We start from the raw sequence: 13,574 nt of genomic DNA, 5'->3' as shown, positions 1-13,574 counted from the left end.
GAAGAAAGGGATCCAGGGAGTATTGCCGAGTCCGACGACGATGTAGCAGTTTCGGAAAAGCAACACCCAAAGGAACTCAACAGCTGCAGGCTAATGGTGCTGACATCACACCTGATGAAAACACTAGAGAGGCTGGCCCTTGTTCATCTCCACCATGTAATGAGCTCCCGCTTCAAACTTCCTACCAGCCTGGTGGGGTGTATGATACTGTCATCTACCTCCTACACAGAGCTCTTGCTCACCTGGAGAAGCCTGGGAGCACTGTGAGAATCATGTTGTTTGATCTCTTCAACACCATACAGCTTGGGCTTCTGGGGGATAGACTGGAGCACATGGGGGTGGACCTTCACTTAGCAGACTGGATTTTGCATTACCTCACCAACCATCCACAGTACATAAAGGCACAGGACTGTGTGTATGACATAGTAGCCTGTAGTACAGAGGCCCCACAGCGGACAGTCTTGGCACCTTTCCTCTTAAACCCAGTATACTTCAGACTCCATGTACAGCTCACTGAACTGTTTCCCTGCTCCATACCAAACGTTGGGAGGAGCGCTACCGCAGGTCCTTCCTCTCCTGCTGCTGTCAGACTGTACAACCTGCACTGCTCCCATTAGAAACTACTCCCCACATGCCTGGTTGACCAAAGACTGTAAAACTGTAAATATTTAATTACACCACAGTGCAATATGTCATATAGGTGTTTATTATATATTATTTTTATTATATTTTTATTATATCGTACATACCTTTGCAAATATAGTATTGCTACTATACTTTTTCTTTTCGTTTCTTTTTTTTTTTTTTGCAGTTGCTGCATTCTGGAATTTCCCCACTGTGGGACTTAGAACGTAACTTAAATGTGGTCAAAACATACAAAACCAGAGCCCAGCCTGTAACCCTAGGCCCAATAGGAATAAGAATAATACTTTAAGATTGACATAAAATGCATACAATGAAGAATGAAATTGAAAGCAACATTTTGAAGAGAAATTTTCTCATTAAGAACAAAGCAGTCTGAGCTGCTGTATGGTACTTCGTGAAATGGTTAGACTGGTGGCCCTCATAAGCACAGACTTAGTGACTGTTTTGAAAGGTTGACTAGCTGTGAGACACACCAGGTCTCAGTCCTAATTTAAGCCTGTTTGGTCTCACTGCAGGAGTTCAGTTGACTTTAGGAGTCACACAAATTGTAACAGAAATTCATTAATGAAGAAGATGATAGGATAAGGGCATTATCCTTTAGTGTGGGAAACCTATAGGAAAACAGTGTGTATTTTTTGTGGCAGACGTTGTTAAAGGGTCTTGTAAAGTTAAGCCTCAGCTTTAAAAGAGGGGCTTGAGGACACACTAGGAAACAGGCCATCTTGTCAAAAGCCATCAGACAGGTAGAAAAAAGGAGCCCCGCTGAGGTTTTAACAGACTAAAATAAACAGAGAGGAACCATGTAACCTGTTGCATGTCCACCCAATTTATCCTGCACCTCCAAGCTTACTGCAGCCCAATTGCAGCAGAAATGTAAGCACAGCAGAGAGGAGGGTGTTGGCTGCTAGGATCCTTCATGAATGACCACTTTTAAATGTCATATACACGCGTGCTTTCCAAAGAAAGTATGATTCCAATTTGTATGACAGAGAATCAAGCCTGACACAGACACTGAACCTTGCTCCTCACCGTATCAGGAATGTTAGGAATCCTCACTTGGCCACTTGATTCTAAGTGAAGGAGGGCTCCCTTTCTGAAGGAACAGAGGGGAATCTTGGGAGTTGGGAGAGGCAGTCAGGGTCCTTTTTCTTTGATGCTTTCCCCCCTCTGTGTTTAGCCATGAGCAAAGACAGTGTGAAAAGTTGGGGTACTGCTCTGATGGTGCCACTTGTGTGGGACACTCTGTATGGTTGATCATAAGATCTCTTTGTGCTACCAAGATGAAAAAACACACAATTAGTTGCAAGAAAGAGAAAAGGAGAAAGGGTTAAATTAAATTAAAATCAAAGCCACAAGATCTCAGTGGGATTCTGGGATTTACAACACCCATGCATTCCATTATTTTAAAGTGTTTCCATACATTTTTTTCAGCCTGTAGACACCCTCTTGTTGCACAGGAAAATAAAATGATAGTATAATTGTAGAAAAATGAGAGGAATTGTCATTTGAGGCTTAACATACTGAGAAAAATATCACATTTTTAGACTAAAAAAGTTGTTGATTCTCTGCAACATTCCGTTTTTTAAATTAGAGACAGAAAAGTGAACTTTGATCATGTTCCAGATGATGACTTTAACAGCAATTGGATATCCAATATGATGAGCTGGCCTTGTGTGGAACTAATAGTGCTCTGCATTAAACATTTGTTACTGTTGTCCCTTTGAAAACAAAACAAAGGAGGCTAGGTCTATGGAATCTCATCAGACATTTAGACATTAGCCATATCAAGGAACGGAAGATAAAGATAGGATAAAACTAGTTCACCGAAGGAAAATTCAGGATATACCAATTATCCAATGAAGTGGACAGCCAAATGTTTTTTGCCATGACAACAAAAGCTGTTATCCCATTCTTGCGCAAAGAGAACAAACGTACCTTTGTACACTGTGTTGATAGTTAGAAATGTTTTAGCACAGAAGGGACTATTGTATCTCTGCCAAAACTGCAGAGATGCTCATACTGATGATTGAAAGATAGGCTAAAAAGTTATACTGGACTTGGTGTGTATTCTAATTTTATTTATTTATTTTTTTTGTTAAGCTCTAAGCTACACCCAATAAGCAAGCAGGAGTTGGTTTTGTTTCTAGCTGTGTAACAGAGAGCGTGGAATGTTGGACATTTTGCCTGCCATTGAGCAGTTGCCAATTCCTAACACTGTTGAATCAATTTATAAACTTAATAAACAGTGATTTTAAGAACAAGTAAAGAAACAATAAAACAAGAGACTCTGTGATCAGTATTAGACAATAATGCTTTTGGTGATCGTGATCAGCCTAACACAAAATATGACGAGAGCCCCCCAGTAATTTTTTCATGAGTTTCTTTACAAATAAATTCATAACTGTTAGAGAGAAAATTCCTCAGATCTTTCCTGCCAATATCCAACTAACCCTTTATTTCTAGAATTCTTTAAAAAACTCTTGCAAAGCAAGAGGACTTAGAGCACATCATAGAACAGATACAGCACTAGAAAGAATCACCAGTGATCTTCTCTTAGCCTCAGATTATGGTCTCATCTCTGTACTTGTCCTGCTAGATTTTAGAGCTGCACTTGACACCACTGAGCACAGCGTCTCATTTACAGAGACTGAAATATGTCTTTGGGATTAAATAGAAATAAAGTAAAGCTAAGTGCTAAATTGGTTTTAATTCTTATTTATCAGATAGATTGGAATTTGTCCATGTCATGATGATCTATACTGCACACAAAAGTTAGTCAAAGGGTTACACACAGAGTTCTTCACCTTATACATGCCTTCCCTTAGGCAATGTTATTAAGGAAGCACAGTATTACCATTGCTATGCAGATGACAAATGACACTCTTCCACAGTATTTTCCACAGAGATGAGTGTTGCAATCCTTAGAAGCTTGTGATTTTCTGTGATCTGATGGTAGGTGCAGCTGTTTTGCTGTTCGTTGTTTGGCATTTGTTATTGCAGGTGTAAAGGTGTCTTGTTCATAATTCTCTGATGGGCCATGAATCAAAGTGTAGTGTGTGGAGCAGAGTGTTACTGCACAGGGCTTGAGGCTGATGCTGGTAGGTGCATGGGGGCTAACAATTGTGTATAAGTTAGGGGAAGCTATCTACAGTGTCTGATGAGATTACTGTAAGTGAACGGGAGCCATTTTGTTTACAAGTGCATGCAAGCTATTATTCTTCACAACTGAAATATTAACTTCTATATGATAAAAACATTCATTTCAAATCGAAGGATGTTAGCATATCAATCACTCTTTTCAGATATTTTAGAATTTTTCAGTTTGAAATATTTGAAAAAAACTGTCACCATTCTTACTCACTTTGTACCACATTACAGTTTTACCTTTCTGGCCCAAACTAAGATTTCTAAGATTTATTTGTGTACTTGCCTACAGAATGCACTGGTGATGGTAGATGTGCGTGTGTGCACAGAATGCACCTTCTGAGCAAACAAAAAGGGATTCCCTATCTAGAACTAGTGTTTTGGTTTATCTGTTCTGCTCTTCTGTGGAAACATGGTAAAGCCATATGGCTACCACCTTGAAAGGAGACCCACCAAGTTTGTAAATGGTAAATAGTCTTATACTTGTATAACGCTTTTCTACACTCAAGTGCACTCAAAGTGCTTTTACACTATTTGTCCCTTCACCCATTTGCGCACGCACTCACGCCCCTTTGGAAAAGCCACCGGGGGCAACCTAGGGTTCAGTGTTCAAATTGTCCAAGGCAATTTACCAGGGAACATCCAGTGATTCCGGTCTGTGCAGAAGTTTTAGCCACTTAAGATGTTTTAGATTCTTTTCACACAACACCATCAGGTGTCATCAGGTGATCCCTGATCATCTTACAGCCCATTGTGCAACACAACATGCCCATAAAGAAGTTTACAATGGTCACTAAAATAACTAGTAATAACAAATAAAAATTTACTGAAACCTAACTAATGAGTATCAGACATTGCATTTAAATTGTGGTTCCATGAGCCACAATTTATACATATGGACCATTTAAAAAACTAATGAAACTAGCCTGGCAAAAATGATCTTACCTTAACTTAATATTTTATTTTTTACTTTACTTAATATTTTATCTTTTGAGGCAATCACTGCAATCAAGCGATTTCTGTAACTCTCAATGAGACTTTCACACCTGACAAGTATTTTGGCCCACTCCTCGTGAGCAAACTGCTCCAGCTGTCTCAGGTTTGAAGGGTGCCTTCTCCAGACTGCATGTTTCAGGTCTTTCCAAAGATGTTCAATAGGATTTAGATCAGGGCTCATAAAAGACCATTCAGAATAACCCAATGTTTTGTTCTTAGCCATTCTTGAGTGTCTCTAGTTGTGTTTTGGGTCATTGTCCTGCTGGAGGACCCATGACCTGCGACTGAGGCCAAGCCCTTTGACACTGGGCAGCACATTTCACTCCAGAATGCCTTGATAGTCTTGAGATTTCATTGTACCCTGCACAGATTCAAGACACCCTGTGTCACAACATAACCGAGCCTCCTCCATGTTTCACAGTAGGTACAGTTTTCTTTTCCTTTTATGCTTCATTTTTTGTTCTGTGAACATAAAGCTGATGTGACTTGCCAAAAAGCTCCAGGTTTGTCTCATCTGTCCAAAAGACATTCTTCCAGAAGCTTTGTGGCTTGTCAATATGCATTTTGGCAAATTCCAGTCTTGCTATTTTATGATTTACTTGCAGTGGAGTCCTTCTCGGTCATCTCCCTTTAAGTCACCAGTGTCAAATGGAGTGATCTGACACTGATGTACCTTGATTTTGGAGTTCTAATCTCTTTGGAAGTTGTTCTGGGCTCTTAATCATATTATCCGTCTCTTTATTTTCTCATCAATTTTCCTTTTGCAGCCACGTCCTAGGAAGTTGACTACAGTCCCGTGGACCTTAAACTTCTGAATAATATGTAAAACTGTAGTCACAGGAACATCAAGCTCCATAGAGATGGTCTTATAGGTTTACCTTTAACAGGTCTATCATTTTATTTCTAATCTCCTGTTTAACTCTCTCCTTAGCTTTCTGTGGTCTATGTTTAGTGTGGTACACACCATGATACCAAAGCAGTGACTACTTTAAACAGGCAGACTGACTGACTACAAGTTTGAAGACACCTGTGATCCTAATTACAGAACACACTTTAGTTTAACGTGTACCTATGGTCAAATTCTTTTAAGTCTTTTCTAGGGGTAACATCATTTTTTGTCCAGGCCAGTTTCATTAGTGTGTTTTTTAATTCTTCTGTTGAACCAGAATTGATTCAAAAGCAATGTCTGATTTTCATTAGTTAATTTTCAGTAAACTTTTATTTATTATTACTTTTGTCAGTTTCAAGTTATTTCAGTGACCATTGTGGGTTTTTTTTTAGTGGAAGGGTACCAACAATTTTGTCCATGTGTGTACATTTTCATGTCAAACTGGGCAGACAAGTTTGGACAGTGTGAAAGAAATCACTTCAAATTCAGATGCACTGCAGATTCACATGCATTTTGCAGGTCTGGTGGACTGTGAAACCTTGTCAATGTTGCACCACCTGCAACCTCCAGAATATCCTGACCACATATTCCTTCTCTCATTTTCCCTGTGTTTATCCTTTCTCCTGTCCTCAGATTTCAAGGCTTTTTGTAAGTGGGAAGCAGCTTTGCGTGTGTGGCCCTGTGTGGTGTTGTATCGGACGGTTTTAATTGGCCCAGGTAAAGCTGGGAATTACACCAGCCTAGCCAGGGATGTATCAGGTTTAAGCCTTGCTTTTCAAAGACAGGAATTTTCAGAGGCCCCTCATTTTGAACTCTTCTTTCTCAAGATTAATGTGTTCCATGCAGTTTTCAAACCCACACTTCATCTGCTTTTTTGGATGAATAAAGGGCTGCACTACAGCTCTGTTCATGCACTGATGCAGTTATATAATACAGTTGCATGAAAAAGTAATCGCACTGTTTGCAATCTCCTGGTTTTCATCATAAATTGGTCATGAAATTTGATCTGATTTTGACCAGTCAAAAATAACAAATACAATAGCTCTATGCTGCTAAAACAAACAGATCTTAGGGTCTTAGCAATAACCAAAAACAAGTGCTTCTTGTAGCTGAGGATAAGAACTGCAATAATGTGTATCTGCATTTCGGTCCAGCACCGATCCTTCCACCACCTCAACCCCACCATCACCACATAACAGATAATGAGCCATTATCACAAATTATAATAATGACAATTTCTCCAACACATTACATCAAAGTTTAAATATAACACCCGTTGATGGATGTACATAATGGGTAGGGCCACTCTAGCATTGCCTTTGTATGGGAATTTCCTTAACCCAAATCAGAGATAGGTAATGCAAGATTGTAATGAATGACCACTTTGATTTAAATTGCTTTTCTTAACATTGCTCTGTCATACACTCTTACACAGATAGAATTCTAACTTAAATGACATCTATATATGGAACAGTATGGCAGTTATATAATAGTTATGCATGTCTTTTTTTTTTTACTGCAAAACAAAATACAAATGGCCCTGATGAATTGAAAAATATTTAGTTTCCTTATTGAACCTCAGCAAAACAAATGAGCTGGGTTTGGAGTGTGCGAGGAAGCAACAGATGAACTCCGCAGCCCTGAGAATGGACAGGACACCTGCTGGAGGTGCTTACCCAGCAGGGTTGGTGTCTAACATACAGTTTCATTTTCAATTCTTTGAGCCCCACATCCACTAAATTCCCTTTAAAATCTTACATTCACGTCATCTTTCATCTGGCTTAATTTAAATTGTTTGGCCTCTGACAATGGGGAAGAAAATCACTATATGGATAAAAATGTGTGATAACTCTGTTGTTCTGTTGTTAACCAACATGGTGACTGGATTAAAGACTAAAACTCAGTAAACAACAGGACAATATGGTACTGTATTTTTAATATGAATTTAAAATATGAATCCATTTTACTTTTGATAACTGTAGAAGGATAAGGGCTTGGCATCAGTAGCAGTGCACTTGGAGTTCATCAGCTAATGCACTGTGCATTAGCAGTATGTACAGTGGGTACGGAAAGTATTCAGACCCCTTTAAAATTTTCACTCTTTGTGTCATTGCAGCCATTTGCCAAAATCAAAAAAGTTCATTTTATTTCTCATTAATGTACACTCAGCACCCCATCTTGACAGAAAAAAACTGAAATGTAGACATTTTTGCAAATTTATTAAAAAAGAAAAACTGAAATATCACATGGTCATAAGTATTCAGACCCTGTGCTCAGTATTGAGTAGAAGCACCCTTTGGAGCTAGTACAGCCATGAGTCTTCTTGGGAATGATGCAACAAGTTTTTCACACCTGGATTTGGGGATCCTCTGCCATTCTTCCTTGCAGATCCTCTCCAGTTCTGTCAGGTTGGATGGTGAACATTGGTGGACAGCCATTTTCAGGTCTCTCCAGAGATGCTCAATTGGGTTTAGGTCAGGGCTCTGGCTGGGCCAGTCAAGAACGGTCACAGACTTGTTCCGAAGCCACTCCTTTGTTATTTTAGCTGTGTGCTTAGGGTCATTGTCCAGTTGAAAGGTGAACCTTCGGCCCAGTCTGAGGTCCTGAGCACTCTGGAAGAGGTTTTCTTCCAGGATATCTCTGTACTTGGCCGCATTCATCTTTCCTTCAATTGCAACCAGTCGTCCTGTCCCTGCAGCTGAAAAAACACCCCCACAACATGATGCTCCCACCACCATGTTTCACTGTACGGATTGTATTGGACAGGTGATGAGCAGTGCCTGGTTTTCTCCACACATACCGCTTAGAATTAACGCCAAAAAGTTCAATCTTGGTCTCATCAGACCAGAGAATCTTATTTCTCATAGTCTGAGAGTCTTTCATGTGTTTTTTGGCAAACTCTATGCAGGCTTTCATGTGTCTTGCACTGAGGAGAGGCTTCCGTTGGGCCACTCTGCCATAAAGCCCCGACTGGTGGAGGGCTGCAATGATAGTTGACTTTGTGGAACTTTCTCCCATCTCCACACCGCATCTCTGGAGCTCAGCCACAGTGATCTTTGGGTTCTTCTTTACCTCTCTCACCAAGGCTCTTCTCCCACGATCGCTCAGTTTGGCTGGACGGCCAGGTCTAGGAAGAGTTCTGGTCGTCCCAAACTTTTTCCATTTGAGGATTATGGAGGCCACTGTGCTCTTAGGAACCTTGATTGCTGCAGAAATTCTTTTGTAACCTTGGCCAGATCTGTGCCTTGCCACAATTCTGTCTCTGAGCTCCTTGGGCAGTTCCTTCGACCTCATGATTCTCATTTGCTGTGACATGCACTGTGAGCTGTAAGGTCTTATATAGACAGGTGTGTGCCTTTCCTAATCAAGTCCAATCAGTTTAATTAAACACAGCTGGACTCCAATGAAGGAGCAGAACCATCTCAAGGAGGATCAGAAGAAATGGACAGCATGTGAGTTAAATATGAGTGTCACTGCAAAGGGTCTGAATACTTATGACCATGTGATATTTCAGTTTTTTTTTTTAATAAATTTGCAAAAATGTCTACATTTCTGTTTTTTTCTGTCAAGATGGGGTGCTGAGTGTACATTAATGAGAAATAAAATGAACTTTTTTGATTTTGGCAAATGGCTGCAATGACACAAAGAGTGAAAAATTTAAAGGGGTCTGAATACTTTCCGTACCCACTGTACATGACTTACGTTTGATAGTTAATGTTACTGCAGTTTCACTCAGTGGCTGTATAAGGGTGATTATGTTTAAATCACAATTAAAATGGCCAATTGTGGCCTTAAAAGCCAGATTGTTGAATAATTTGTTATATCATTTGTTACAAAAGAGTTAAAAATTTGTTTTGTTGCTGTGCTGAGTGAAATAAAAAAAGAGTACACATCTTCATTCCTAACTAGTCAAACTACTTAAAAAAATAAAACATATTGTTGTAATTCTTTTGATCAAGTGATACTTCGATGTAGTCCCGTTTTCATCAGGAAATATTAGTTTTTGACGTATAATTTTTGTCTTAGTTTTCACTGATGATATTGACACTTTTCTGCTTGGTTAGATTTCTTCCATATAGGTTGCTGCTATGTAAAAACATTAGGAAATATATATCACAAAAGTTACATAAGTTACATAAGCACCTGAGATGAAGGGGCATATGACATACAGTATAGTGAGAAACATTTTATTTGTGCTTCACATTGTTTAGTAATGCTGCAGAATGTCAGAGCAGCTTTCTGGCTTACCGTTCAACATCCCATATTCGAAGAGGAGAGAAGTTGTTGCAGCATGCAGTTCCTGTTACAAAGGAGCTGTACACAAAGAGAAAGGGAAGGGGAGACAAGCAAAAAATTATTTAAAAAATACTTTTTGTGAAATATTCCTTAAAAAGTATTATAACTAGCTGAACTAAAACTCTCCACTAAAACCAAAAGCAGCAGAATAAACGTCATCAATATCATCATCATCCTGTCATTTATATCTCAGGTAACTGATAAGAGCTGAAGGAAAATTCATTCAGATAAACCCAGACCTTTGTATTGGCTAAAACTTATATCATAATGGCCTTAATTCATTATGAAAATAAAAAACACACACAGACTTTGTTTTTATCTGCAGTGTAGCCTAATCGACCAATTAATAAACCAACAACTAATTATCAAGATCATATGACCTGGCTATTATTTTACCCTCTGTCAACTGTGCATCGTCTTTGCAAATTATGTTCAGTCTGACCCACCCCCTACCCAAAATATTATATCATTTAGAATATAATTTTGATCCTAACATGACTATAAGAATCCCTCACACACACACACACACACACACAATCTCGGAACAGTAAGTTTCAGACTTTTAAGTCTAACTGAAGTTAACTGAAGTTTAACTTCAGACTTCCTAAACTATCTCCCTTGAACATTATTCATCAGGGTCTACTAACCCTTCCATATATTGACTATATTTACCAATTTATTTTTTGTTATACATAATGGGAAGATAATCTTTATATCTTTATGTAATAGGTTATTTTCAAGGACAACTTGTAAAATTTCAGTCACATCTGTTGCTGTGGTCATCAACTCCTATGAAATCATATTGACTGTTAGAACCTCTTTGGAAGATGGCCAGGAGTTCTGGTGGTAGGTGGTCTGACTGGGCCTGAGTCTCAGTGCTTAGTGTTCTCCCACATAGTTAACAGAGAGTGTGAAGGGTCACAGAGAGGTAGTTACTGTTAAACGGAGAATAAGGAGAATGCTAAAGTTGGAAATATTGACATTAACATGCATTTCTGTCCAATCACAATCTCACAGAAGGGAAGGGGAAACCTTTAAAGCAATTCATATGTTTAAAAAGAGACAATAACACAGATTTTAACTTGTGTGCAAATATTTTAAATGTCTTTAAAAAGACAAGAAATCCTTAATACTCTACATTTATTCCCCTTATTTCACTCAGCAAACAGAGGGCAGGTTTTTCACACTGACACCTCTGAAGCAAATGGACATTCTAGTATAACTACTCAACTCAATTACCTGCCATGCAATATCACTTTCAACACACATCGGCATACTATGGCTGCAATTAATTTCATGATACAGAGGCAACACGGTACTCCGGTTTCCTCCCACAGTGTGAGTGTGTGAGGTTGTTTGTCTCTGTGTAGTGCTGTGAACGGTGTACCCCTGCCTTTCACCCAAAGAGAGCTGGAATAGGCTCCAGCAGATCCCTGTGACCATAAATAGGAATAAGTGGGTATAGATGATGGATGAATGGATCCTGTATATCAGTGTGAAACCCAATTAATTGCTGTGTACAAGACCAATTATCAACTAGAAACCAAAGAGCTGGCCAAAAAGAAAACATATTTAAATGGTATGAAATTCAGAAAAGCAACACTTAAAATCACAAAATGTTTTACTTACTAAATGACTTAAAAATAGGAAATTTCATTGATTTCACATTTGTTGTCCAACTAAAGCATAAACACAATTTCAGCATTGTACACAAAACAATTTGCAAAGCACAGAAAGTTGGAGGACAGTAAAGACCTTACTTGCCTATGCAAATGTTTTCAACACAAAAAGTTTGATTTACAGTGGGTACGGAAAGTATTCAGACCCCTTTAAATTTTTCACTCTTTGTGTCATTGCAGCCATTTGCCAAAATCAAAAAAGTTCATTTTATTTCTCATTAATGTACACTCAGCACCCCATCTTGACAGAAAAAAACAGAAATGTAGAAATTTTTGCAAATGTATTAAAAAAGAAAAACTGAAATATCACATGGTCATAAGTATTCAGACCCTGTGCTCAGTATTGAGTAGAAGCACCCTTTTGAGCTAGTACAGCCATGAGTCTTCTTGGGAATGATGCAACAAGTTTTTCACACCTGGATTTGGGGATCCTCTGCCATTCTTCCTTGCAGATCCTCTCCAGTTCTGTCAGGTTGGATGGTGAACGTTGGTGGACAGCCATTTTCAGGTCTCTCCAGAGATGCTCAATTGGGTTTAGGTCAGGGCTCTGGCTGGGCCAGTCAAGAACGGTCACAGACTTGTTCCGAAGCCACTCCTTTGTTATTTTAGCTGTGTGCTTAGGGTCATTGTCCAGTTGAAAGGTGAACCTTCGGCCCAGTCTGAGGTCCTGAGCACTCTGGAAGAGGTTTTCTTCCAGGATATCTCTGTACTTGGCCGCATTCATCTTTCCTTCAGTTGCAACCAGTCGTCCTGTCCCTGCAGCTGAAAAACACCCCCACAACATGATGCTCCCACCACCATGTTTCACTGTACGGATTGTATTGGGCAGGTGATGAGCAGTGCCTGGTTTTCTCCACACATACCGCTTAGAATTAACGCCAAAAAGTTCAATCTTGGTCTCATCAGACCAGAGAATCTTATTTCTCATAGTCTGGGAGTCCTTCATGTGTTTTTTGGCAAACTCTATGCAGGCTTTCATGTGTCTTGCACTGAGGAGAGGCTTCCGTTGGGCCACTCTGCCATAAAGCCCAGACTGGTGGAGGGCTGCAGTGATAGTTGACTTTGTGGAACTTTCTCCCATCTCCCTACTGCATCTCTGGAGCTCAGCCACAGTGATCTTTGGGTTCTTCTTTACCTCTCTCACCAAGGCTCTTCTCCCACGACTGCTCAGTTTGGCTGGACGGCCAGGTCTAGGAAGAGTTCTGGTCGTCCCAAACTTTTTCCATTTGAGGATTATGGAGGCCACTGTGTTCTTAGGAACCTTGAGTGCTGCAGAAATTCTTTTGTAACCTTGGCCAGATCTGTGCCTTGCCACAATTCTGTCTCTGAGCTCCTTGGGCAGTTCCTTCGACCTCATGATTCTCATTTGCTCTGACATGCACTGTGAGCTGTAAGGTCTTATATAGACAGGTGTGTGCCTTTCCTAATCAAGTCCAATCAGTTTAATTAAACACAGCTGGACTCCAATGAAGGAGCAGAACCATCTCAAGGAGGATCAGAAGAAATGGACAGCATGTGAGTTAAATATGAGTGTCACTGCAAAGGGTCTGAATACTTATGACCATGTGATATTTCAGTTTTTCTTTTTTAATAAATTTGCAAAAATTTCTACATTTCTGTTTTTTTCTGTCAAGATGGGGTGCTGAGTGAACATTAATGAGAAATAAAATGAACTTTTTTGATTTTGGCAAATGGCAGCAATGACACAAAGAGTGAAAAATTTAAAGGGGTCTGAATACTTTCCATACCCACTGTAGATACAGTATATTGTTTTGTATCGGTCATCCAATTGTAAGTATTAGTTTATTGCTTATAAAGATAATAATAGTAGTTGTGGAAAATGTACGTGTAGGTATGTCTTGTTTGTAGACCTTGAGGTGTTGAAAATTACCGTATATTCCAGACTATAAGTTGCACTTTTTAAA

General features: G+C 39.4%; 1 protein-coding gene across 3 annotated transcripts in view; it reads right to left on the bottom strand.

Moving 5' to 3' along the window:
* Positions 1 to 13,574, bottom strand: part of fbxw4 (F-box and WD repeat domain containing 4) — a 95,322-nt gene that overhangs the window by 22,482 nt on the left and 59,266 nt on the right. Inside the window, exons 6-7 of one of the 3 annotated variants that reach the window (XM_026309091.1) lie at positions 9,923 to 9,988; positions 1,675 to 1,917 (exon numbers count right to left, since the gene is read on the bottom strand). In XM_026309091.1, coding sequence (XP_026164876.1) covers positions 1,716 to 1,917; positions 9,923 to 9,988 — 268 coding nt within the window. In that variant the 3' untranslated portion in view covers positions 1,675 to 1,715. Of the gene's footprint in view, positions 1 to 1,674; positions 1,918 to 4,764; positions 6,847 to 9,922; positions 9,989 to 13,574 lie in introns of those variants that run through there. The other 2 variants (XM_026309090.1, XM_026309089.1) reach the window with 2 other exon arrangements.

Source organism: Mastacembelus armatus, chromosome 15 (assembly GCF_900324485.2).
Source record: "Mastacembelus armatus chromosome 15, fMasArm1.2, whole genome shotgun sequence".
Lineage (NCBI taxonomy): Eukaryota > Metazoa > Chordata > Actinopteri > Synbranchiformes > Mastacembelidae > Mastacembelus > Mastacembelus armatus.
The sequence above is the reverse complement of the archived record's forward strand: the minus strand, read 5'-3'. Positions and strand labels throughout refer to the sequence as shown.